General features: G+C 51.2%; 1 protein-coding gene across 1 annotated transcript; it reads left to right on the top strand.

Moving 5' to 3' along the window:
- Nucleotides 1–6,437: 6,437 nt before the first annotated feature.
- On the top strand, nucleotides 6,438–25,294 carry MYCBPAP (MYCBP associated protein). Its single transcript, XM_087440989.1, is given in 20 exon segments — nucleotides 6,438–6,516; nucleotides 12,456–12,583; nucleotides 13,194–13,353; nucleotides 13,469–13,572; nucleotides 14,422–14,605; nucleotides 14,864–14,979; nucleotides 15,513–15,663; nucleotides 16,598–16,713; nucleotides 16,803–16,918; nucleotides 17,411–17,522; nucleotides 18,072–18,261; nucleotides 18,953–19,140; nucleotides 20,178–20,324; nucleotides 20,820–21,224; nucleotides 21,650–21,771; nucleotides 22,720–22,835; nucleotides 23,310–23,455; nucleotides 23,624–23,806; nucleotides 23,808–23,904; nucleotides 23,907–25,294. Coding segments are annotated over 20 exon segments (2,901 nt in total). The 5' UTR covers nucleotides 6,438–6,470; the 3' UTR covers nucleotides 23,981–25,294.
- The last annotated feature ends 292 nt before the right edge of the window (nucleotides 25,295–25,586 follow it).

The raw sequence follows: 25,586 nt of genomic DNA, 5'->3' as shown, positions 1-25,586 counted from the left end.
TTGTACACTTTAAATGGTAAATTTTGTTACATAAAATTTTATATACATTTTCTTTTAAGTCAGTACACATAAGTGTTTAGAAGGCTTCCCAGTTCATGATAAGCACACAGTCAGGTTAGTTGCCATTTAGTTTCAACTCCACTGGACTTGCGTGTTGGTCCAGATTGGGCAGAAGGAAAAAAACCCTAAAAGGCACATTGCCTTTGGAGATTGAATTCACATACTTAATATAAGTTAAAGCATTCATTTACATGTAGTTTCTTCTTTTGTTTATTTTCATAGTCAGTTTGGATTTTACTTACTTTATGCCTATGTATATGTATACATATGTATAAGCATTTATATGTGTGCTGTGTTTTTAAATCTTATTTTTATGACTACTGTAGATACTTTTAAGATATGAAATGGGTTTCCAAGGCTCAAACTGCATTTGTTTTTAAAGCCTCAATTAAGTTGTAAACCCAGGGCTGCCTTGTGGCTCAGCTAATCCACTCAAGGTCAGGCCTGTATGCTCATTGACCTTGGGGTCAAAAGGTCTGAGACTGAGGCGTAGCTCTGTTGCTTACAAGCTGTGTGACCTGGGGTAAGACTAAGGTTGCCAGATTTGGCAAATAAAAACATAGACACTCAGTTACATTTGAATTTCAAGTAAAACAATGAATAAGTATTTAGTGTATGTCCCAAATATTGCATGGGACATACCTATATTAAAAAAATAGTTTTATCTGAAATTTAAATTTAACTGGGCATTCTGTATTTTATCTGGCAACCCTAGACACGACCCTTAATTTCTGTGAAAGGAAAAAGTTTCTGAGTGGAACCATATTTAATTCTCACAGCTCTCTATTTTTGCCATAGAAGAGACTGACTCAGAGATGTTAAGTGACTTAGCCCAAGGTCACCTGGTTAGAAAATTATTTATTTATTTATTTATTTATTTAATTTTCTGAGGAAGATTAGCCCTGAGCTAACATCTGTGCCAATCTTCCTCTATTTTGTATGTGGGTCGCCACCACAGCCTGGCTGACGAGTCCACGCCCAGATTCTGAACCCATGAACCTGGGTCACTGAAGCGGACTGCTCCCCGAACTTTAAACACTACACCACGGGGCCAGCCACTAGAAAATTATTGAGCTGAGATTGGAACTTGGGTGTGTCAAGTTTGGCATACCCTGATAAGATGCAACTCAAGACAGATAAGCAGCGATCTACCTAATGATAACATGGGAGTCATGAGCTAACTTGGTAACCACAGAAGACTGAGAAGGAATATTGAAAAAGAGACTTGGAGAATCAGACTTGAACCAGTGTTTATATGACTCTGTCTGTATTAATTTCCTATTGCTGCTGTAACAAATTACCTCAAACTTAGCGGCTTACACAAATTTATCATCTTACAGTTCTGGAGGTCAGAAGTCTCAAATGGATAAAATCAAGGTGTCAGCAGAGCTGTGTGTCTCCTGCGGGCTCTAGGAAAGAATCCATCCTTTGCCTTTTCCAGCTTCTAAAGGCCGCAGCATTTCTTGACTCATGGCCACATCACTCTGACCTCTGCTTCCATCATCACATCTCCTGCTCTAACTCTGACCCTCCTGCCTCCCTCTTATAAGGACCCGGTGATTACAGTGGGTCCATCTGGATAATTGAGGATAAGGCCCCCGTCTCAAAATCCTTAGTCACATCTGCAAAGTTCTTGTTGCCTTCTGAGGTAACAAATTCACAGCTGCTGGCGATGAGGATGTGGATGTCTTTGGGGAGCCATTATTCTGCCTACCACACTGTCTAAGAGAGAAAGTATCTAGTGGATTTGAATGTTCTGAGCCTTAATTATAATCCCTTTCCTCTGTACACTTTTCAGAGTACTTAGTTTTTTTTTTTTTGCTCCTTGCATTGATCCTGGGAAGTCAATTAAGCAGTCTTGAGCCCATTCTGTAAGGGAAGTAGATGAGACTCAGAGGGGAGGCGTGTTGTCTGGTCACACAGCTAGAGGGACTTGGGCCCAGGGCTTTTAATTCAGCATCCTCCCACACACATACACACACACACACACACACACACACCCCTCGGTCCTGGCCATGTGCCACTAAAACAGTGTTCTCACTGGTGGAGTGGGGCGATTCCTCGGGTACCCCCCACAATCTAGAGGAAGAAGCCCCCAAGGTGAGCCAGCTCCCTTGGGCCTAATTCTGTGCTTGGCAAGCAGCCTTCTCCTGACCAGGACAAGGAGGAAGGGAAGGAGAGAGGAAGGGATGGGGATGCAGACAGAGAACCTTCCTTTTGGTGGAGAGCCATGGCAGAGAGCCCCAGAATTCCATGTCCATCCATCTTGGTACGTCCCCAACAGCAGCCCAGGCAGTTGGTCCCAGGACCTGTGCTGGAACTCCCGCACCAGGAGGGAGCTCTGATTCTTAGAAAAGTCATATAGCAAATCTCCCAGGAATGTGTCACTGTGGTTTATGGTTTTGCCTTTGAGTCCTGCTGCACAGGAGGACCCGGGCTTTCTCCCTGCTCCACAGATATTGGAAGGCGGCTACCATGAACCCACTGGTGCTTCTCCAGGCTTCCCCCACCCCTATCCAGTATTGATGGCACACGTATGCCAGACATTATTCCAGGGACTAGGACAGAGCTGTGAATCTGACAGGCAAGGCCCTTGCTCCCCTGGAACTTACACTTTAGTGGGGGCAGAGAGACAGACAGACCACCCAGAAGTGTGGGGTAAGGATTCTGAGGATAGCAAATCAGGATGAGACTGGCCCTGTCCCCACTCTCAAGAGGAGGGGGACGGCCTAGGAAGGGGCTACACTGAGAAGCAAACCCATGTTTTACATGCAAAGTCCCCCTGCTCCTAACCCTACTGTACGTGGTCTCTGACACATCTCCCCTGTGGCCTTCTCCAGAAGGGACTAAGAGCAATTTGAACCTGAAGGTGGTGCCCTGGAGTCTGTGAATCATCCCTGAGGCTGAAGTCAGTCTATTCTGGAAAGTGTCCAGCTGTGGCCTGACTTCAGGGCCAAGAAGAATGTAAGATTCCTGCTGTGTGTTGGCTGAGCAAGGTCCTAGTAAGAAGGGTACTGGTGGTTGCATCGTTTAATGTGGGTAGCAGCCAGATTTCAGGGGAATGAGCCAGATGTGGAGAGTGAGCCAGGTGTGTGGGGGGATGGCCAGATGTAAGGAGGGCCAATGCAGATGATAGGGGAGGGGGCCGGGTGTGTATGTGGAGCTGAGACAGAAGTGGCAGAATGAGCTGGGAGGAGGGAGCCAGACCTGAAGGGGGTGGGCTAGATGTGAGGGGCTTGAGAACAGACTGCGCCAGCCTCAGGGAGGGTGGCTGTCCTGGAAAGAGATGATGCAGTTTGTGGAGGAAACACACTTTCTATTTAGGGAGGCTGTTTAGCCTCTGCAAAGAGTAGCTGACGACATGCCCGGCACCTGGCTGGGTGGAAATAAACAGAGACATGAAGCAATAATTGATGTCGTGCCCTCTGTCAACCCAGCAACCTCCTTCTCCCTGGGCTCGAGGAGGTTGCTCAGAGTTGCTGAGCTGGGAGGAGACTGCCAGAGCTGTAGTGGCTAAATGATGCTGTTCCCTGAACTTGTGCTTTATGGCCTCCAGGCCTTGATTCTGCTGTGTCCCCATATGGAGTGCCTGCCACCTGCCCTGCCTGTTGAACTCATCTTTAGTGTCCCACCTCAGATGCTCCCTCCTCTAAGAAGGCTCCCCTAGCATCCACTCTGCCACTACCAAGTTGCGATTACTCACTACCCGCCGAGCACATAGAGTTGGAAACCCACTTTCAGATGACTCGACTCTGTGTCTAAGACACACTGACCTCAGCCCACCCCAGGGGCACATGAATGAACTTCAGAAAATCCCTGAAATTGAATGCAAAATCATGTGCAAAATCAAATGCACAGATAAATGGATAAACAAAATGTGATATACCCATACAACGGAATATTATTCAGCCATAAAAAGGACTGAAGTACTGATACATGCTAGAACATGGATGAACATTGAAAACATTAGGCTAAGTGAAAGAAGGCAGACACAAAAGGCCAAATATTATATGATTCCATTTATAGGAAATAGGCAAATCAATAAAGACAGAAAGTAGAATAGTGGTTGCCAAGGGCTAGAGGCAGGGAGGAAATGGGATGTGACTGCTTAATGGATACAGGTTTTCTTTGGGGATGATGAAAAAGTTCTGGAACTAGATAGTGGTGATGGTTGCACAACATTGTGAATGTACTAAATGCCACTGAATTGTATTCGTTAAAATGGTAAATTTATGTTATGTGTATTTTACCACATTAAAAAAAAATCAAATGCACATTTCTGGGGAGAAGGTTCCTAGCTTCCATCAGATTCTCAAAAGGTTAAGCAGCTCTGAGCTGGTCCAACACCTTCATGATGCAGATGGTGAGACTGAGGCACAAGGGGCACGGACCTGTCCAAGGTCACTCAGTGGCTGGTGGCAGAGCCCAGCCAGGTTGTGTACCTGCCTGACGATGCACTTCTCCCATCCCCTTCTTCCCTTGTCCTCTAACCTCACTGAACAGCCCTTTTACAGCCTCCAGGCCTCTGTCCTGCTCCTAGCCATGCTCCTACAAGCTGTGTAACTTCCCAAAGTTCAAAGACCTTCCAGAAGCTGGGTGCACGGATGAGAGTTTCATGAGTGTTTATCTTTTGCTCCAGGGTGGACTCTGAGCTTCTAGAGGGCAAGAGGAAATGTTTCTGACTTTCCTCCATGTCTTGCAGAGCTCCTGCGGCGGCCAGGGCTGTGAGCTCTTCCTATCTCCCTCCAAGAAAGAGCTTGCTGTTTACCTGCAAGCAGGGCAGTTAGCTGATAGCCTCTAACGAAAATTCTTTGCCTAAGAGGTCCACACTGGGTTGGCTAAGACTTGGTCAGATCTGAAACACAGTCTGAGGCTCTCCCAGGCCAGTCCTGCTTCCTCCCCCTTTCTCTTTCCTAGGTCTTACCACTGCCCCCACCCCTTCTCACAATTAACCTCTCACGTCCCATCTCCATTTCAGTGTTTGCTTCCTGGAGGGCCCTGATGACACAGTACACAGCCTGGTGTATCATAAGTGCACAGTAAATGTTCATGGAGTGAACTGAACTGTGGATTCCCTGGCGGGTAGAAGGAGGTTGGTGCCTGGGTTTCCGAGAGGAGAGGAGAGGCTGCCCATGGAGGATGTCTCCGTCGCAAGAGGAGTGAAGGTCTAGAGGGGCATGAAGAAGGGGCCACGCCCCTGGGAGAGGCCCGGAAGTGGGGAACACACAGGGACCCCAGGGACTGACCAGCCCTGCTGCCATCCTCCCAGCTCCTCCTCTCTCTGGGGTGACTGCAGCAAAGCTGACAGGGTCCAAAGAGCCCTAGCCTTGGACTTGAGAGAACCAGGTTCAAATTGTGTTTCTTGCTAGTCAGCTGACTTTACACCCTTCTCCTTGGTGGAGCTCAGTTGTTCCACCTGTAAAATGGGTACAGAGTGCCTCTCCCCAACCCCAGCATGATATTGAGAATTGACTGAGAAGACATTCCACTTTATGGAAGGCACTGTGTTGGGTAGTTCAAATGCATACTCTCAGTTAATCCTTACAGTGGCCCTATGTGGGAAGCATTATGACCTCAATTTTATAAGTGAGAAAACTGTAGCTCACAGAGTTTGAGGGACTAGCCTAAGAACACACAGCTAGCAAACGGCAGAGCTGGGATAGGAACCCAGTTCCGTCTGGCTCTAGAGCCCCTTCATTATTCCACACACAGTGACTACCCTGTGCTCAACTTTGGGTTGGGCTGGGGACAGAGAACAGGCCATCCCTGCTTTCATGGAGTTTATATTCTTAGATCAAGCTTGACAACAGGCAACGGCATACACAAAATAATTCCAGAATGCGTTAGGCCTGGGGCGGGGTGGGGGGGAAATAAACCAGGTGCATTTATAAAGTCAAGATAACCGAGAGGGCTACTTTAAATTGGGAGGTCAAGGGCAGCATCTCCAAGGACCGAAACTGACAGTGTGAGAAGGCCCCAAGTCGGCGTAAAAGCTTGGCTTGTTTGGGAAGTGATGGGAGGCCTAGGTGGCTGCAGCGAGCATGGGCGGAGGAGGTCACCTGGCGCGTGTAGGCGACAGGCGGGGGCCGCCGGGCAACCGAAATCCACGGGAGCCATCCAGGGGCTTTCAGCACGGCATGAAAGAAACGATCCTGTGGCGGCTGGGTGGAGGGGACGAGGGAAGGCGGAAGTCGGAGGCACCGGGAAACGGGCTGGCAGCCGGGACGCACTGGTCCTTTGGACCGGGCGAGACCGGGCTGGTCACGCAGCCCCGCCCTCCACCTCCCCGGCGGCTCCCGAGGGCCTCGCCCCGCCCCACCTGGCTGGTGACGTCATGGCGCTCTCCGGTGACGCCTGTGACGTCACGGTCCGTGTAGTTCTCAGGGTCCGCGCGGGAGGAGTCGCCTGCGATGCTGAAGAAGGTGGTTTCCAAGCCGTCTCCGCCCAAGTTGTTGGGTGGGTGCGCGCCCCCGCGCGGGCGCTGGTTGCTATGGACGCGGCGGCGGCCGCTGGCGGGCGGGCGGGCGGGCGCGCGCGCGGGGTCGCGGGGGGTGCCGCGCAGCTTCGTTATCCCGGGTCCCCGCGGCGCAGGGCCACGCTCACAGCCCGGGCGGCACCATGAAGTCTGTAAAGAAGGAATCCCGCCTCAGAATCTCTCCAAACAGATTCTTGGAGGCCGCAGAGAGCCTGAAAGGTTGGCGCTGGCTGCCTTGGGAGCTCAGGAGAACCCGACAGGGGCAGGGTTTCTTGGATAGGATTCACGACACGGGGCCTGGAGGATGGGGGTGACATCAGGATGGAGGTAAAGATCACGAGGGAATGGGGTACGGGACAAGGCCTACCCCTTACCTAGAGATGATGGACAAGGCAGAGACCCCCGACGGGGGACACAGGGCACTAGGTCTTGGGGATGGGGACATAGGAAGTGGGGGACTGGCAGAGGCTTCAGGGATCAATTGTTGGGCGATGGCCTTAGGCAGGAAGGCATGGGAGACCCCTATCCGGAACCATATCTTAGGGTGGGATGCAGAAGGCAGGATCCCTCAACTGGGTGGGGTGCAGAAGAACCTGGAAAGAGTTTAAGACTAGAAGGACCTGGGGTCCTTGGGAAAAGGAATTCAGGAAAGAAAGCAAGAAACGTGTTGAGGTGGTGAAACCCACAACCTTGGTGGGGTTCTTTGGGGGGTGTCACATAAGAGTCTTGCTGGAAAAACCCAGAAGAAATGTCTAACTTGCCACTTCCGTCTCTGACCTCCTTTTCCCACCACATGCCCTTTCCAGCCCGATGACACCTGTCCTGCTTGTTTAACCTAGAGATAGTTACTAGCCGTGACTGCTTCCTGGCCTCTGCAGCTACCCTCTGGTTGCAGGTGGGAGAGCCCCAGCATCTCTGACAGCAGACTGACCCCACCGGACCTGTTTCCATTTTCCACCCACCTCCTCTTCCATCTCTTTTTGCTGTTTCCACTTATTGAGGGCCTGCTGTGTGTGGGCACTGTGCTGGGCAACAAGGCTATCCGTCTAAGCTGTGGACCCTGGCCCTCAAGAAACTCAGTCTAGTGAACTCCTGGAGGGGTAACCAGACAAGTATAAATGCTGTGATATAGGCATCCGGACAGGTTAGGGGGTCTCAGAGCACCTGACCCAGGCCTTGGATGGTAGAATTCGGGGGGAAGGTTTTCTGAAGAAGGTGACATCTATGGCTAACCAAAAAAAAAAAAAAAAAAAGGAGTGGTTTGGTTCTCCAGGTCCAGGGAGCAGCACGAGCTGAGGCATGGAACTGTGGACGTAGGTGCCATTGGTGGCCAGGGCAGAGGGGGTGAGTGGAGGAGGGGGAAAGGAGCCAAAGGGGCCTGCACAGGTGGGTAGGGGCTAGACCACGAAAAGGCTTTACATGCTAGGTCAGAAAGTCTGGATGTGCTTTTGCAGGCCCTGGGGAGACCCTGCCTCAGAGTCATGGTGACAGCTCAGTGTGAGGAGAGGGGCAGGCCTGGAGTCAGCAGGGGCCCCCGGAGGCCTGGAGCTTAGCGGCTTTTCAGTATGGCTTTCTTTAATGCTTCTTCATAGTATAAAAGTCCGATTTAGGCTGGATTGAGATGCTGTTTCATGATATACTTTTTATTTTGTTATTTTTTGTAATTTTTATTTATTTATTTATTTGGTGAGGAAGATTAGCCACAAGCTAACATCTGTTGCCAATCCTCCTCTTTTTGCTGAGGAAGATTGGCCCTGAGCTAATATCTGTGCCAATCTTCCTCTATTTTATATGTCGGCTGCCGCCGCAGCATGGCTTGTCAAGCAGTGCATAGGTCCGCGCCCCGGATCCGAACCTGTGAACCCCGGGCCACCGAAGCATAGCGCGTGAACTTAATCACTACACCACCGGGCCGGCCCCATGATATACTTTTTAACAGTTAAAAGAGAAAGAGAAAAATCACTGGTCTCCTTTCCCAAGGGCAGTTGAGGGCTTTCCTAGCTGCTGCCTCCTGCACACCTAGTTTCTGGAGATCTTATCAGATTTGAGCTTTCTAGTGTAAACAAATCAAGGAAAGATTTCTCACTGTGTATTTATTTTTAATAAGAGGAAGTTTAGTTTGTTAACTAGCCCTTGAGTTAAGAACATGCACCAGGGTGAGGAGGGAAAAAAACAAAATGTTTAGCATGCAAGATACCTTTTTTCCCCCTAAATATCTCAGGGGAAGCCACTAATGTAGTAGGGCGATCTTTTCCCCGCCTCAATATAATACAGCTAATCAACAAAAGTAATCTTGTGCTGTGTTTCTCCAAGGTCTCTGAATTATAAGCAAAAAGGCAAGCAACTGTTGTGACTGTAGACCTGTTTAGGGACCTGGGCCCTTTTAAATTCCAGGTTTCTCCCTGCCCTTGTTGCTAAGAAACCAGGAAGCCTCCCAGCAGTACCAGATGCCCCTCCCCCATCAATTAAAGCCCAGGCCTGGCAGAAACAGCCCTTCCCTTTGTTTCCCCAGTGAAACCCTGAAGTCAGAATTTCCCAAAGACCTTAATCAACACTAAAAAAGAATAACATTTAGATAAAACAAGAAGCAGAAAAATAGAGGCCAGGTTTCTTCTCCGTGGCTCCCTCGCCTCCCCCCGACCTGAGCACCTTGCTTCCGGCTGCTGGCCTAGCTCCAGCAGAGGTGTCACCTGACTGCCCCGTGCAGGGGGGCTGGACTCTTTGACCCTGTCACAGCTTCAGGATCCAGGGAGAAATGCCAGCTGTATGGCTCCCCAGGAGCCCCACTCAGCTTGGGTTTCCAGACCAAAGAATAGGAACTAGCAGGGCCTCTGCAGGTTTAATAGTGAGACATACCTCGACCCTGTGGAGTCCTCCCTCAGGTCCTGAACTGTACCCCACAGGATCGTCCTTCCTCCCTGGTCTCCCCAGCCTGCCTCTGCCCCTCCAGTCCACCTGGCTCACCTTCATTGGATGAATCACTCTGAAATGCTGCTTTCATCACTCACTCTCCTGGACCAAACCTCCTTCCTGCCAACAGAGGAAGATCAGACGCCCAGCCTTCATGCCCTGGTTTCCCTCTCATCCCCAGTATCACCCCCCACCTGCTGGAAAAGCCTGTGTCCCCATGCCTCACACATGCTGTGCTCAGCCCTTCCTCCACCTTTGCTCTCACTGTGACCTCACCTGGAATACCTCCCTTTGCTGCTCCACCTGTGCAACGCCTTCCTCTCCTTCAAGGCCTGACTTAGCCTGTGAAGCTGCCTCTGACCCCTGCAGCAGCTCCTCTGAACCTTTCTTTAGAGCCCTAAACTGTATGATCCACATCCATCTGTTCCTTCTTTGATGTGTCACCATACCTATTGCCTGTGCCACTAACTTAGGCCTTAAATTATGATTGGTGTGTGTTAGTGTCTGCTGCATGTTTCAGTTCCTCAAGAGAAGGAGCCATATCTTAACCTTTTATACCATCTTCTCTGTAGTTTATAGCACATAGATGGTGCTTGGTAAATATTCTTTAAGGTGAATTGAAGTTTAAAAGGTATATATCGGGGGCCAGCCCCATGGCATAGTGGTTAAGTTCAGCACTCTCCGCTTCAGCCCGGGTTCGCGCGTTATGATCTGGGCACAGACCTATACCACTTGTCATGCCATGCTGTGGTGGCAACCCACATACAAAATAGAGGAAGAGGGGCACAGATGTGAGCTCAGGGCGAATCTTCCTCAAGCAAAAAGACGAGGACTGGCAACGGATGTTAGCTCAGGGCCAATCTTCCTCACCAAAAAATAAAAGGTATATATCATTTTAATGAATATTTCGTCAACTAGAACACACCATTCCCTGACTGCAGTAACAGCATGCGTTGTACTACATTCAAGATAACCTTCTCAGAAAAACCTCAGACCAGAGTTTCACTATTTCAGAAATGTTCAGCAATCGTGAAGGTTTATAAATTTACATGTAGTAATTATACACCCACCAGCAAAAAGCATGGATCTGGAGATGTTTAATCTCTTGGGAAGATTTAAACCAGCCAAGGTGATGGACAGACGAAGCCAACGTCCTAGAAAATATAAATAGTACCAAAATATTTATAAAAGCAGATCTTCAACTGGTTCCAGTTCTCTCTTGGGCTGCCACCAACTTTGGTGACTGTGTAGAAGGGAGTGAGGAAGTCAAAATGAAAACCCAAGGCTGCACGTCCGTGTTGGCAGCAGGTGGGACCAGAACTTGGGGTCAAGCCGCTCGGCCCGTGTGTGTTTGCATCTGTGCAGAGCCATGCGGTTAACTGACAGATACTCTGAGTTTGCTGACCCCATTGCTAAGGAGATGGACTCTGGCCGATAGGCTGAATTTAGAGTTATGTTTGGAATGATTCTGGCTTGGGGTTTTTACCACCAACTATGTGGGCGTTTCCTAAAAAATAGTTTGCTTTTGGTAACCAAAACACCTGCCCTGATGTTTTCGGGATATCGCCTCTTAAAAATTGAAGTACTAAACGATGCGGTGCACAAAACCAAGTTCTGTTTTAAAGTCTCTGAAGGCGGGACTTAGGTTTTCTTTTGATTTTGTGTAGGGCCTTACATCAAACCATTCTGAACCAGGGGGCAGCAGACAGGAGGATACCAGCCAGAGACACAAGGTGCATTTGGCACCGTTACCCGACCTCTGTGGAAGGAAGGCAGGGAGTGTGTCCTCACTGGAGAATAACTTGCTTCTGTCCATGTGTTCTCGGTGCCGGGCTCCGGAATGCTGCATGAGAGAATCTCAGCCTCAGTCTGCCACCCCCTAATCCATTCCGTATCGTGTCACGGCCCACGGGGTAAAGACCCAAGTCCTTCACACAGCTCACTAAGCTCTTCGTGATATGGCTCCTACTTCCCTCTTCAGGCCCTGCTCCCTGCCTCCTACCTCACTGCACTCCAGCTATTTTAAAAACACATGCTTTGAGTTCCAGGAGTGAGCTCCATTCTCTCTTGCCGCCAGGCCTCTTCATGCTGGTCCTTTCGCAATGCCTGTTCCCCCATGCCCTTTCCCTCCTCTAAGTTCTCTTCATCCTTCAACTTTCAGTTTAAACATCACCTCCTTAGGAAGGCTTCCCTGACCACCCCACACACTGGGCTGGGCCCTCTGGATGCTCCCACAGTAACCCCAATTCAGTCTGTTTGACAGTCTTGTCTCCCACAGGCGTGTGCTCTTTGAATCCTGAATCTCTGCCTTATATCCCTAGAGCCTAGCAGACTGCCTGGCACATAGAAGATGCTTGAACAGTATTTATTAAATGAAAGAATGTGAAATAAATGGTCTGCGGTGAATGTTCTGCTTCTCCCAGAGCATCTACATTTTAACCTGTATCTTAAGAAACCTGAAGCCTTCACCCAGAGGAAAGGATCGGTGCCAACAATGGAAGAGGCTAGGAAGGCATCTCATCCAGTTGTCCCAAACCACTGTGCATCAGAATCACCTAGGGAGTCTAAAGAAATACAGCTCCCAGGCCCTGGCTCCACGCAGGGGCTAGGAAGCTGTGTTTGTAAATCTCCCCAGAAGATTCTGAGGCAGACATTTGACTAACATTTGGGAACCACTGGTTTAGCCCAGCTTCCTCTTTTTACAAAAGGGAAGACTGAGGCCAACAGAGGTTAAGTGATGTACCCAAGGTTGTCCAGCTTTTAAGTGGCACAGCCTGGAATGGAATATCTTCTGATTGCAGTTCTGGCCACGGAAGTCTCAGTCACTGGCAGGCCAAGGGTGGTGGTAGGGGGACCTTCAAGAGAAAACTGTCACCATAGCAAATTGCTGCCCAGGCCACCTTGGTAGCCTGTGCTGTCCATCCAGGTGGCCAGTGTGCCCCCTGCCCCCCACCGTGGAGTCGAATATATATCTGTTTTTAAGCACTTATAACTTTCTGTTTCTCTTCAGAAAAGAAGCGGGCAAAGGTATCTGAACAGCCCACACCCCCCATTCAGGAAGAACCTGAGCCTGTTAGCAATGTCCTACAAGGAGATGACATTCTTGCCTTGGCCGTTAAGAAGGAAGACTTGAGGAAGGTAAGGATGAAGTCCAGGGATCCCTTACTGCAGGAACTTTTCCCTGCCAGGCTGTGTGGCCTAGAACGTCAACCATGTCCATTGTTTCTCCACTGCCTCCCTACTCATAGGCAATGTCTAATTCCATGGAAAAAAAATCCATGGAACACAAATTCATTTCACTTTTGCATCTAAAGGAATTTACTGGGTTTGCTTTAACATTTCTGAGATTCCTATACAACCACAGGGGTAATGAGATGATGAGGTATCTTGCTTTCCATGGAGGCCAGACCTAGCATCCCCATTTCACAGAAGGGAAGATGAGTTTAAGAAGCAAAGTTACAGATGTGGATAAAGCCACTAATCCCTAACGCCATGCTTTACCTGGAAGAGGCAGCCACTTCTCACCTGAACTGTCTGGAGGCATAAGATATTATTTTTTTCCTCCAGGACATTGCTAAGTCTCATGCTGTTACACAGGCATTTCCTCAACAGAACATATGGACAGAGCTGGAGAAACAGATTGGTCAGCCTTCAGGAATTCCACCAAGAATTAGGACAGAGGAGATGGGTGGTTTTTTTCCTCCTCCAGATCTCAAGTGGAATTCTCCTCTGTTTTGTCTCTTTTTAGCAACACATTCCTCGCCTTATTGAAACAGAAGATAAAGCTGTCATTACCCAGAAATTTATCATCCGTAAACTCAAACCCAAGGATTCTAGGAAGAAGGTCTGCCACTTAGTAGCACATCCTGCTACTCCAGATACAGCCACGAAGCCCCTGGACTACTCTGGTAGGCCCAGCCTTGGCCCTGGCATCGCTGATCTCTGAAGGGTCAGCCTTGAAAGAAAGCCAGGTCTCCATCAGAAAGTACGGCTTGTCTTTCCCCCTCCTCTTTTTCCTCCCAGGTCCAGGTGACAGCTTCCATGGCAGTGACCAGATCCTGCCCCACCACATCTTGGGGAGTCTCGAAGACTTTAAGAGAATTGCAGTTGCTCGAGGGAACACCCAGGTTCGTTTGTACAGGGCTGCGTGGATGAGGGAGGTCACTGAAGGCATTTCATCTCACTACCTGGCAGAGTCCAGCAGGGCTGGGGTTAGAAAGACAGTCCAGTCTCTGGGCCCTGGAGTCTGAGGTGGTAAGTAACCTCCCTCTGACACAGTGAAGCCAACTTAAGCTAGCTTCAGCTGAAGTAAGGAATTCACCATAAGGAAACAGAGGTGCCTCGAGGGACCCGAAGGCGAGAGTGTGCCTCGCTCTGGTTAGACTGAACCCAGAAAGGCATCAGGGCTCAGGGCCCACTCTCCCTCATCACCCTCTGCTCCTCTGTGCATCAGCCTCATTTTCTCTTCTCCAAAGACTGGCCTGCTCTCCTCCTCGGTCCACATAGTGGAGGAAGTGGCTTCCCGCAGCTCCCAGGGCCATGTGAAGAGTCTGCCTGTCTTTACGACTTTCCCATCCTGCAGAGCTATTCTCTGTCTCTCAGCTCTTCACTTCCCTGGTTCCAGGCAAAGAATCTCTGATTGGTCAGGTGCTAAGAGGCCTGGGATCATAATGGCTCCATCACCCTGCCTGTGAAGGTATCAGCATCCGCTGTGAGGAGGACAGATGCACTGAAAGATGTTGACCACAGTCTTAGAGCAGAGGTTCCCCTTCTGGGGGAGAGGGGACTGACAGTGGTTTCCAAGGCCCCTGGGTTCTGTGATTTGTTTTCTGTCACTCGCTACCTTAGGGTCCTGAAGAGGAGAGAGTCTCAGCAGCCTGGGAAGAAAGCAGGGATTTAGGTCTCGAGAAATCTCTGCTCAACCCCGGTTCAGCGACTTCTCACCACCCTCCATGCACTCACATTGTACTTTTCAGCTGGCTGAGCTGATACACACCCCACCCTGTCTGATGACCCTCATCTCAGCTAAAGAAGAGCTGAAGCAGAAAGCCCCAAAAGAAGAGAAGGCACATCCCTGGGCCCCACCCCGTCAGCACAACTTTCTGAAAAACTGGCAGCGCAACATAGCCCTGCGGAAGAAGCAGCAGGAAGCCCTCAGTGGTGAGCAGAGTGGACAGGGCTCCTGCCTGGCCTCCATCTGGCATCGAGGCTCGTATGTGCCTCTATTTTTTCTTTCCCTCCACCTGTCCAGAGCCTGGATTCAGGCTGATCATGTTTGTGCTAGTCAATCCCAACTGCTTCTTGCTCTTAGTGGGTCCTGGAATCAGCCCAGTGGTGGGGCTGACCAATGCAGAGTCCTAGGGCCCCTGTTTGTTCGGATCTGGTGGAGGGGCTGCATTCTTGGCTTTCTCGCTCTAGAACGCCTGAAGAAGCCAGTCGGTGAGCTGCTGATGCACACCGGGGAGACCTACAGACAGATCCAGGAGGAACGGGAGCTCATTGACCGAATACTTCCCACACGACACGATGGGAAGGTAAGGACAGCATTCCCAAGTGCCCTGTGAGGAGGGAGTCTGGACACAGAGATGGCTGCCTCTGGTTGCACAATAGGGGACAAAAAAAATCTGTCTGTTGCAAAGCATTGTTAAGCCCTCTAGACCTTCACTAAATTATGTTATTGGTTTTATTATTGGGCATTTGGGGACTGGCCAGTTAAGTAATTCAGCCTGTGGTGGTCACTGGTAGTTAATTTGAGGAGAAGGACATCACAGGTACTGAGTTATTAGAACAGTCTGAGTGTTCTCTCCTAAACACGGAGGCTCCAGCTTTCAGATGACCCAGGGCGCCATATTGTGTTCTGGTATGTCAGTGCAGTACCTGTCTGCCCACCCAGTCTGTCTGGGGCCAGGTAGAGGCCCTAACAGGCATCCTGAAAACACAAAACAGGGCAGCAGCGAATCCCCCAGAGGGAGCATCTGTAGTCTGTGGTGCTCTTGTCTTCCCAGGCCCCCCACCAGCTCTCTCCGAGGTGTCCAGGTGATCTGACTCATCCGCCCTTCCTTGCCAGGGCCATGAGGAGACCAATGGGTTCTGGAGTCCACTGGAGTACCTGGGAGATGAAATGACAGGTCTGGTCATGACAAAGATAAAAACTCAGCGTGGCCTCATGGAACCAATCACGCACATCAGGAAGCCCCACTCCATCCAGGCGGAGATGGGTGAGGAGCAGGCTGCAAATGAACCGGCAGCTTGTGACTGGGCCAGGAGGCGGGACAGCATGGCTGTACTGTGAGACTGACCTGGGATCAAGTCCCATAATCCTCTGGGGGTCCAGTTCCCTCTTCAGTAAGACCGTGATAGAAGTGGCAGGAGAAGCGAGTAGGAGCATGGGCTGTAGGGAGGGCTATGCTGTCTGGTACGGCAGCCACGAGCCACCATGGCCACTGAGCACCTGGAATGTGGTTGGTGGTTAGATGTGCTGTGAGTATAAACTGCACACTGGGTTTCAAAGATTAGTATGAAAATATAGATTTTATTAATAATTTTTATATTCATTACATGTTGATAATATTTTTGATATATTGGGTTAAACTATATTACTAAAATTGATTCCACCTGTTTCTTTTTACCTTTCCAACTATGGCATCTAGAAAATTGTAAATGACACGTGTGGCTCACATTTGTCTGCATGATATTTCTTTTGGGCAGCACTGCTTTCAAGGCTGCCAGGCCGCCCGAGTTCACTTCCCAGCTGTGCTGGGTTTGTGAACTTGGGTGAGTTACTGCACCTCTCTGGCCCTCACTGTCCCCATTGTAAAATATTCACCGGGTTGTGAGAGGGTTAAATGAGACATGATGTGTATTAAGAGGTTCTGGCCCATTGTTAAACACTCAATAAAAGGTCGCTGCTATTGTTATTTTTATTATAATTCAAATATTTGACGGTTTGGAGGCTACTTTTGCAGGAGTCCTGTGTAGGGCCGCCGAGGCGGGAGCTGTGGGTCAGAAGGACTGGAACCAGCTGCACAGGGAAACTGTGTTTTCACCTTTCCCGGAAATGGTGCTGGGATGGGCGCTCTCAGAGCCCTTGAGAGTGGGTGGGGAAGGGGCACGGCAGCAGCCTGTGCTGAGGGTCCTTGAACCCTGCTCTAGGATTGCTGGCCCAGAAGGATGCTTGGTACCGCTACACCTGGGATCGGAGTCTGTTTCTGATCTACCGACGCAAGGAGCTGCAGAGCCTCATGGCAGAGCTGAATTTTAGCCAGCAGGTTGGTAATGCCTCTGTGCCCAGTCTGAAGCCCCTTCAGGTGGCACCTGTCTTCAGTCAGCTAATCTTTCCTTTCTTGGTCTCTCTGAGGATATTGATGGCCTGGAGGTGGTGGGCAGAGGGCAGCCTTTCTCGACTGTTACAGTGGAAGACTACCCAGTGTTTGAAAGGAACCAGGAAAGCTCCTCTGAAGACACAGTGACCTTGTGAGTCGGGCCTGGGCCCTAGGGAGAGAGGTTGGAGAGGCTGGCTTCCCCCAGGACCCCCCAAGTATTAAAGGATGGCCTCCCCCAGCACCCATGGGCAGGCTTCCTTCCCTGAAATCACAGTGCCTCCATCCCAGCCTCTCTCTAGTGGCTGCCACCCACTCCTCAACGCCTGTGCTAGCTTTTCTGTTGCCATCTGCTCCCTTCCAGCAACCAGCTCCTAATGGGGATTTCCCAGACCTTCCTTTGCTGGTAGACAGGGCCCCTCCAGTCTCCCAGTGAATGGCTGCGTGTGAACAGTCTCTGTATGTCCAACAACTTCCCACCTACAGGAATGGAGCAGGACAAAGCTGAGCTTGATGGAGCTAATGATTCTCCTTTAGAGGGCAGAGCGGGTCAGCTCTCCAGACTTCCTGGCAACCATTTCCATGGGCTCCATAGGGCAAGACTGTGGCAGCCTCAGGGAAAATAAGTCATTGGTTTTTCTTACAGAGACTCATTAGCCAGTTACCCTGATGAGGTCCCCATGCCTGTTCTCGGCCCTTCTCTGCTGTTCTGTGGGAAGCCAGCTTGCTGGATCAGAGGCAGTAACCCAGAGGACAAGGTAAAACTGCCTTCACCCTCACCCTCACCTACCTGCTGGGAGGGCTCCCTCATGGCGCAGTCCCAAGGTGACTGTGGCCATCCCAAGGAGCCTGCATGGTCTCCTATTTGCGTTTTTATCTGGTTATGCATTCAGCATGTCTGAAAATGGTAACAGCAATGCTAACTTGAGCCAGAATAGAATCACAAGGCTGAAAAGAGTGTCATAAGCCACACAGTTTGTACCTAGCCCCCAAGCATGTGAATAAGCAAAACTTCTCAAACAGGTATGGCTTTAGGAAGGTTCTAAAATATTCTTCAGATACTAAGGAGCAGAGATGTTCATCAGATATTAAACATGTTTTGTCTCCTCTTCTTACTGTTGATGGCACCTCAGAGACAGCCACCCTCGGAGAATGATACCACTGTCTGAGAGCAGCCAGGCCCTGGAGGCCTGGGACACGGGACTTGCAGCACCAAACTCAGGAAAGTCCTGGCAAACTAGGATAAGCTGGTCACCCTAGGCCAGGGCCTCCCTCAAAGACCTTTCTCATACCTCCTCCTTCCCCAGAAGCATGTTGGAATTGCTGTCCGCCTGACCTTTGAAACTCTAGAAGGGGAGAAAACATCTTCGGAACTAACTGTGGTCAATAACGGCACAGTGGCCATTTGGTATGACTGGCGGCGGCGGTGCCAGCTGGACTCTTTCCAAGACCTGAAGAGAAACAGGCTGCAGCGGTTTTACTTTAACAGTCGGGCAGGTACCTAGGAGAAGCTGCCCTACCCACCTGGTCCTGTCCTTCATGTCTGTGAGAAGCCATAGTCGAGCTAATGCCCAGCTGCTGCAAGTTTGAGCCCCTCTACCCCACCTCATCCCTCCCATTTCTTGTTATCTCTTAACTATTCATGTCTGTTGGGGAATGGTTGAACTCTTGAGAAGACAGGGAGGTGAGCTACCAAGGAGCATTCTCAGGGTTCAGTGACCTATATGCACAGGCCTGAGGCTAGGATGACCAGCTGTCCCTGTTTGCCTGGGACTTTCCCAGTTTTAGCACCAACAGTCCCATATCCCAGGAAACCCCTCAGTCCTGGGCAAACTGGGATAGTTGGTTACCCTGCCTGGGGCTCAGTTACATGTGTCTGCATAAGCTTAGGGCTCAGTTAACTTTATACATGCAGACTTGCGGCTCAGTTAACTTTATACATGCAGGTTTGGGGTTCAGTTAACTTTATACATGCAGGCTTGGGGCTCAGTTAACTTTATACATGCAGGCTTGGGGCTCAGTTAACTTTATACATGCAGGCTTGGGGCTCAGTTAACTTTATACATGCAGGCTTGGGGCTCAGTTAACTTTATACATGCAGGCTTGGGGCTCAGTTAACTTTATACATGCAGGCTTGGGGCTCAGCTAGCTCCTACTTGGTGAAGACTGCTATCTCCATCCCTCTCAGGTGTGATTCTGCCTGGAGAAACTAAAAACTTTACCTTCTTCTTCAAGTCTGTGAATGCTGGGATCTTCAGGGAATGTTGGGAGTTTGGAACCCACCCCACCCTATTAGGAGGTGCTCTGCTGCAGGTCACTCTCCATGCAGTCTCCCTGGCCCAGGATATTTTGAAGGATGAGAGGAAGTTACTGGAGGTAAGGGACCCAGGATGTTGGCCCCTGTGGACACCAGACAGGCTACCCTGGTGTTCTTCCTGGCACTGCCTGCAGCGATCTTGTTTCTGCCAGCCTAAGGAGTGAATTTTTCACAAGCAGGCAGCTGCACTTGCTCAACAAACACTTCCAAGGGCTTTGTGATGTAAAAGATGGGTGGGCAGATAAGAGGAGGGGCAGCTTTGAGCCCCACCATGCACAGCCCCCACTGCGTTAGAAAGAAAGGAGACTGGGCCTTAAGGTGCAGACTGTGTGGAAGTACTTGAGTACAAACACGACAATGGAGGACCCTTCACACCGCTGCTGTATTTGTTTGACGCTGTCAGGTGCTATCCAGTGGAGTTGCATTTAACTGGCAAGACTTCAAAAGTAGGCAAAATTAGAGAGAATAATTTAACTAGTGAGGCTGGCAACCCGGAATGAGTGTGAGGAGGGAACTGGGAACCTGCTGGCTCCAGTCAGTTCACAGCTGGCCATCTGGGGCTGTGCTTCCTGGGATTCTGTGGAAAGCTGTGCTTTTTTCTTCATTGTGGCCCCCAAACATTAGTCAGCTACTTCAGCTGGGCCTCAGTCCACAGTGACCAAAGGTGACTTTGACAAACATCGTTTCTGCTTTACTCTCTGACTGTAGGACCAGCCTCTCTCAGCCCCTCCACTGTTTCTGTGGCACTGACCGTGTGACCAAGCCACATTCTCAGCAGGGCCCAAACCATGTGGCCCCTGCCCCTTGCCCTTCTTCCTAGTCTAAAGGATATGCTGACTGGCTGAGCAGCTGCGCTGGGACTGGCCCCTCCTCTGGATCCTTTCAACCTCTTAGGGAACAAGGATATTTGGAAAGATTCAGGGGGTGTCAAGTCTGGGAATAGGGGTGCATGTGTGTGCCAGACAGACAGACAGACAATGGCAGGAACTCGACCCCTAGGAAGGCACAAAGTCCCGAGGGATCTGGCTCCCCTCGAGGATGCAGCATGGGTTTTGAAAGCCTGAGCCGCCATCGTTTGCCACCTTCCCTTCCCCAGAGCAAGCTGGCTGCCCACGAAGCGGTCACCATCGTGGAGAGCGTGCTGCAGGAGCTGCTGAGGGGGATCCTGACGCCGGAGCGTGCGCAGTCACCTGTGGACGCCTATCTCACCGAGGAGGACTTGTTCTCCCACAGGAATCCTCGGGTACAGGCCCAGCGCTGGCCCCGGTCCCTCCTGGGTGCCCTGGATGAAAGCAATAGCAAACCCTGCAGTGTGCCAGGACCCGTTCTGAGCATCTTCCACGAGTAACTCACCTTCCCCTCAGAGCAGCCCTGTGAGATGGGTACTATTTATATCCTCATTTCACATGGAGGAAACTGAGGCCCAGGGAGGTGAAGATAAGGGCCAAGATCACTTAGCTAGTAAGTGGATGCTTGGTGAGAACAGAGCTTCACACATTCCTTCCTTCAAACCCTGTCTTACTTGGAAGCCCAAATGTAACAAGAGCTTTAAGTTGGAGATGCTCAGGTTGAAGGAGACGTGGGGAGACCCACTGGCCACAGCCGCTCCTGATGCCTCCTCCCTGCTTCCTCCATCAGTGCCCTGGAGGGAACGGGAAGCCAGAGCGGGCCCTCTCGGGCTCTGGGTACCCTACACCCCGGCCTCCTCATCACGTGTCTTCCCTTGCCTCTGCTGCAGCTGCATTACCAGTACCAAGTAGTCCAAAACCTGCACCGACTGTGGCACCAGTACGCGATCCTGCCTCCCAAGGAGGCCAGGCTGGGCGAGGAGGAGCACCTCAGCCCCGGGGCCCTGGCTGCCATGGCCCAGCCGGCCTATTTGGAAAAGGCCTCAGTGAATGTCGAGTCTTCAGGGCGCTTTAAGAGCCCAGTCTTGGAATCCCAACTGGCCTGGCAGGAGGACTCCCAAGATTTTTTCGGGTCCCAGAAGACCCAAGTGGAGGCCGGGAGTTTTCAGCAGAAGAGTATCATGGAGGATCTCCTGGTGGAGGGGAGCCCAGACCTAGAGAATGTCAGGAGCCCCTGGGAGCTGGATGGCCTTCCTCGACCTGAGTGGAACCTCTGCTTGGAGGACTTCAGAAAGGTGCCTCCCCGAGCCTGGAAGGGGTTGGTGGAGAATGGCCCTGGCTCAGCCGGGTGCCAGTGCTCCTGCCCTGAACCGAGGGAGGGCCCCAGAAGAGCCCACTCCTCTCTAGGGGCAAAGAAACAAAACCCCAGGGCCCAGAGAAAGCCACCTCTTGGTTCATCTCTTTTTGTCTCTGGTGCCTAGGTCACTGTGGTACAGGAGGGGCTCCCTCTCTGACTCCAGCATCCCTTGGAGAAGGAGTTCATGGGTACCAATTTTTGAGGGAGGCCCCAGGTTCCCACAGAAGGCACCCTAACAGACTCTCCATGGCCGCATCCCCTTCTGGCCACCTGTCCTCACTGCACCATGCTTGTCACTAGAGACACAAAGACCCTTGGTGTCCTGGGCAGAATGGTTGCCCATGGTGCCTATGACCCTGCCAGGCGGTGATGGCACTCCCTGAGGAGAACCAGAGAGAAGATGCCCTAATCAGGCTCAACAAAGCAGCCCTGGAGCTGTGCCAGGAACAGAGGCCGTTGCAGTCCGACTTCCTGTACCAGATGTGGTAGGTGCTCCCCCAGGAGAGCCGCCCAGTCTCCTCCCCCTTGTGACCTCAGGGCAGGCAGTCCCAGGACAACCCTTGAGCTCAGGTTGCTACAAGATGCTGCAGACATTCCATGCCACAGAGTCCCTGCTGCTGTCGGGACAGCAGTCACAGCAGAATAAGCACCTAGTCTTTTTTAAAATTTTTCCTTATTCCTTGTTTCTTCTTGGGCCGGCCTGGTGGTGTAGTGGTTAAGTTCACATGCTCTGCTTCGGTGGCCCAGGGTTCATGGGTTCAGATCCCAGGCACAGACCTACACACCGCTCATCAAGCCATGCTATGGTGGCATCCCACATACAAAGTAGAGGAAGATGGGCATGGATGTTAGCTCAGGGACAATCTTCCTCAAGCTAAAAAAGGAAGATTGGTAATAGATGTTAGCTCAGGGCCAATCTTCCTCACCAAAAAAAAACACCTTGTTCCTTCTCAACGAGCAGAGGAATGAAAAGAGGAGAAACCTGAGGGCAGTGAGAAGAGGGGCATGTTCCATGGAAAGCCTCACTTCTTGGTTGTCGGCCTTCTCATCGCCTGTTTGGAACTTGTCTGGAGAGGCTGGGGACCTTTAGTAAGACCCTCAGAACACATCCCTGGGAGCCTCATGCTGGAAATCTTGGGCAAGGTCTAGCCCCTCCAGTGAGGCTGGACCCAAATCTAGCCGTTGTTTCAAGCTGGCAGTTAGACTGACCTGACCCTAGTCCCAGGCCACTTTTTCTTGGCTGTGTCTGAGAGAAGCCAGATCCCTATCCAAGTGCTTGCACAGGTGCTGGTGAGGATGCTGGCTGGACAGAGGCATGGCGTCGCCATGGCAGTTCCTGGCACGAGCATCTTGGAAGGGAAGGACCCAAGCCCCTGTAGGTTCAAGAGCAAGTGAGGGGTGATGGCTGCTCTCCAATGTGTCTTGCCCTCCAGTTTGCAGCTGTGGCGAGATGTGATTGACAGCCTGGTAAGCCATTCCCTGTGGCTGAGGGCTCTGCTGGGCCTGCCTGAGAAGGAGACCACCTATTTGGACGTGCCAGGAGAGCAAGGTCAGACTGTGCAGCCACACTTCCATGGAGTCTTCCCCATCCCTCTGCGCAGGTGGCAGTGGCACCTCAGCCATTTGTACCCCTGTGGTGGAACCTCCATTATGTTGATCCATGGAGAAGGCCCCTGCCACCCTTTTGTCTGCTGCCAGGATTTGGGACCCAGAAGCGACCTTAGCGATCACCTTAGTTCAGTTCCCTTGTTTTATAGATGGAGTCCCGGAGAGGCTAAATGACCTGTCCATGCCATAATTGGGGGAGTGGCGGAGCTGGGACTAGAACCCAGGGCTCCTGCCCCTGCCCCACAGTCCTGTTCCACAGGGTCATGCACCTGAACCAGAGGCTTTGCTCTCACTCTGTGGGAATTCTCTCAAAGCTGCTGAGAGCGCTGACAGCCCAGGACCCTTTGTTTCCCGACTCTTGCATGTGGGGTCAGCTGGGCCACAGGCCACGTTGTCTTCCATTCGCCTCCCTTAGGTCGAAAGTCACCTCCTGTCATAGAAGTGAAGGTGGCTTCCGGGAGAGTTGGGAAGGAGGACCGGAGAGGGGCAGCCCAGGAAAAGAAGCAGTTGGGAGTCAGAGACAAAGAGGATAAAAAAGGAGCCAAGCAGCCAGGGAAAGAGGCATGGTCTGGGCCTGGGGTGGGGCTGGGGAGGGCCTCGGGGGGCTGCGGAAATGGGTGGTCACTCCAGCGTGATGCCCCGGCTCTCCCCGTGCGCTGCTCTTGAGAAAGTCCTGGACCTCCCTCAGGAGCTGTTGAAGACTGTGTGTGTCTCCGTCTCTCCAAGCAGGACCGTTTAAACAGCAAGAAGCAGAAGGCAAAGGACGACAAGAAACCTATGAAACCCTCTTTCAGTCGGGACAGGCTTTTCTTGGAAGACCCTGCCCCTGACAGCACCACCCCTTCTCAGGAGCCCATAGATCCCTTGGTCATGGAGAAGTACACCCAGAGGCTGCACACTGAGGTGAGGGCGAGAGCCCGGTGCTCAGCCTTCCCCTTGCTCACGCCTGCCCTGCGCACCTTCCCCCACACCCTCATTCAGCTTGTTTGTTCCACAAATGATAAGTGCCTACCGCATCATGATGGAAGCAGAGCTGCCCTTGTGAAGGGCATGCTGGTGTGCCAGACAGACCTCATGAATAAGTAACGCATCTAGTATGGTAGGCGATGGGCACTATGGAAAAGAGAGAGACCAGGACCGGGGGGATGGGGAAGGCCCTAGCGGGGACAGGTGGACCTCGAGAAGGTGACATCAAAGAAAGACTTGAAGGGAGGTGAGGGGTGGCCTTGTGGACATCCAAGGAAGAGCGCCCTAGGCAGAGGGAGCAACTAATGCAGGGGAGGGAGTGGGCCAGGACGACAGCGGGCAGAGAGGCCACCGAGAGGGAGCAGGTCATGTGGGGCTTTGCAGGCCACGTTGAGGACTTGGGGTTTTTCTTCGTGAAATGAGAAGTCATGCGGGGTTTTGAATAGAGGCGTGATATGGTCTGACTTAGGCATTCAAAGCCCTTCCCTTTCTGCCGCTCCCACTGCCTCTCTGCGTTAGGTGTGTCTTGGCAGATGCCCTCCTTGGGGGAACACCATGTAGAGTGAATTTGCAGCAAGTGTAAGGGTTTTGAAACACCAGAGAGACTTCATAATGATGTATTCTTAAGCAGTATGTCCTTAGAGATTCACCCAGGTGCGTGTTTGGTCGTTTGTTGTTGTTTGTCTTGGAGGGGAGGTCCACAAAGCCATGTTGGATGTGTCAATGTGTCTAATGGCGATGCTTTGTCTTCCTCTGGTGTGGAGAGCCGGGTAGCTGGGATTGCATCATGCGTTGTGGTAACACTCTGGATCTCATTTGATCAGAAGCTCCATTTGCTGCTAGTGACATCACTGACATTTCTGAAGGTCGATGGAGTCTAGAAAATAATCATAGGGCTCTCAGGACCCATGGGGTAGACTCTTCCTCGGCTCTTTGTAATTAAGAATCAACTTGCAGAGGCTTCTGTGGTCCAGCCCCACTGGAGGGGCACAGTCTTGAAGACATTTCATCCGTGGATCTGTGATCTTACAGGAAGGAAGATTGGCCTCCAGGAGGCCAGGGTAGAATTGGCCACCCAAGGGCCTAAGTGCTCCCTGGTCTCCCTGGAATTGCCCCTTCAGCCATGCTCAGCTCCAATGTCCCCATATGTCCAAGGGGCCAGTACATGATTACCTCCCCAGACTGGTTCGAAAAATAAAACTATTTGCAAAAACACAAGTTCTACAGAAACTCGCACAACTTTGGTTTATCCCTTCACCAGCTGTTCTCTCTGTGGTGTAGAGATGTCCACCCTCATAGCCCGGTCGATGTTCCCCTGTGTGGGTGCTTTCCACAGAGTGAACCTTTGCCTGTGAAGTTTGTCCTGTTCTTCCAGGTCTACGAGCTGCTGGACACCCTGGTGACCAACCTGGTGGTCCTGGCTGATGAGCTCAGCCCCGTAAAGAATGTCGGGGAAGCTTTGTGTCTTTGAACCTGACTCGCGTGCCCAAGCAGCCTTCTGGGAAACTGGTTAACAAACAAATCAATAAAGAACCTTTAGGTTCCTACCACTTCTGTTATGGCTCTGTGTCTTGAATGTCAGATCTTGATGAGGTCAACTTATAGCCTAGGTCCTCCCCTGTCCCACCAGCCCTCAGCTTCCCCTCCTCCCAGTTCCCAGAGCCGGCTAACAGGAGGAGAGAGAAACACACCTGGGAGGTGACGTGTGGGATGATGAGCGGAAGAG

The sequence above is a fragment of the Ceratotherium simum genome, chromosome 16 (assembly GCF_057802395.1).
Source record: "Ceratotherium simum simum isolate JZ-2026a chromosome 16, ASM5780239v1, whole genome shotgun sequence".
NCBI classification, from domain to species: Eukaryota; Metazoa; Chordata; class Mammalia; order Perissodactyla; family Rhinocerotidae; genus Ceratotherium; species Ceratotherium simum.
Note: the sequence above shows the minus strand (reverse complement) of the source record. Positions and strands in the feature narration are given on the sequence as shown.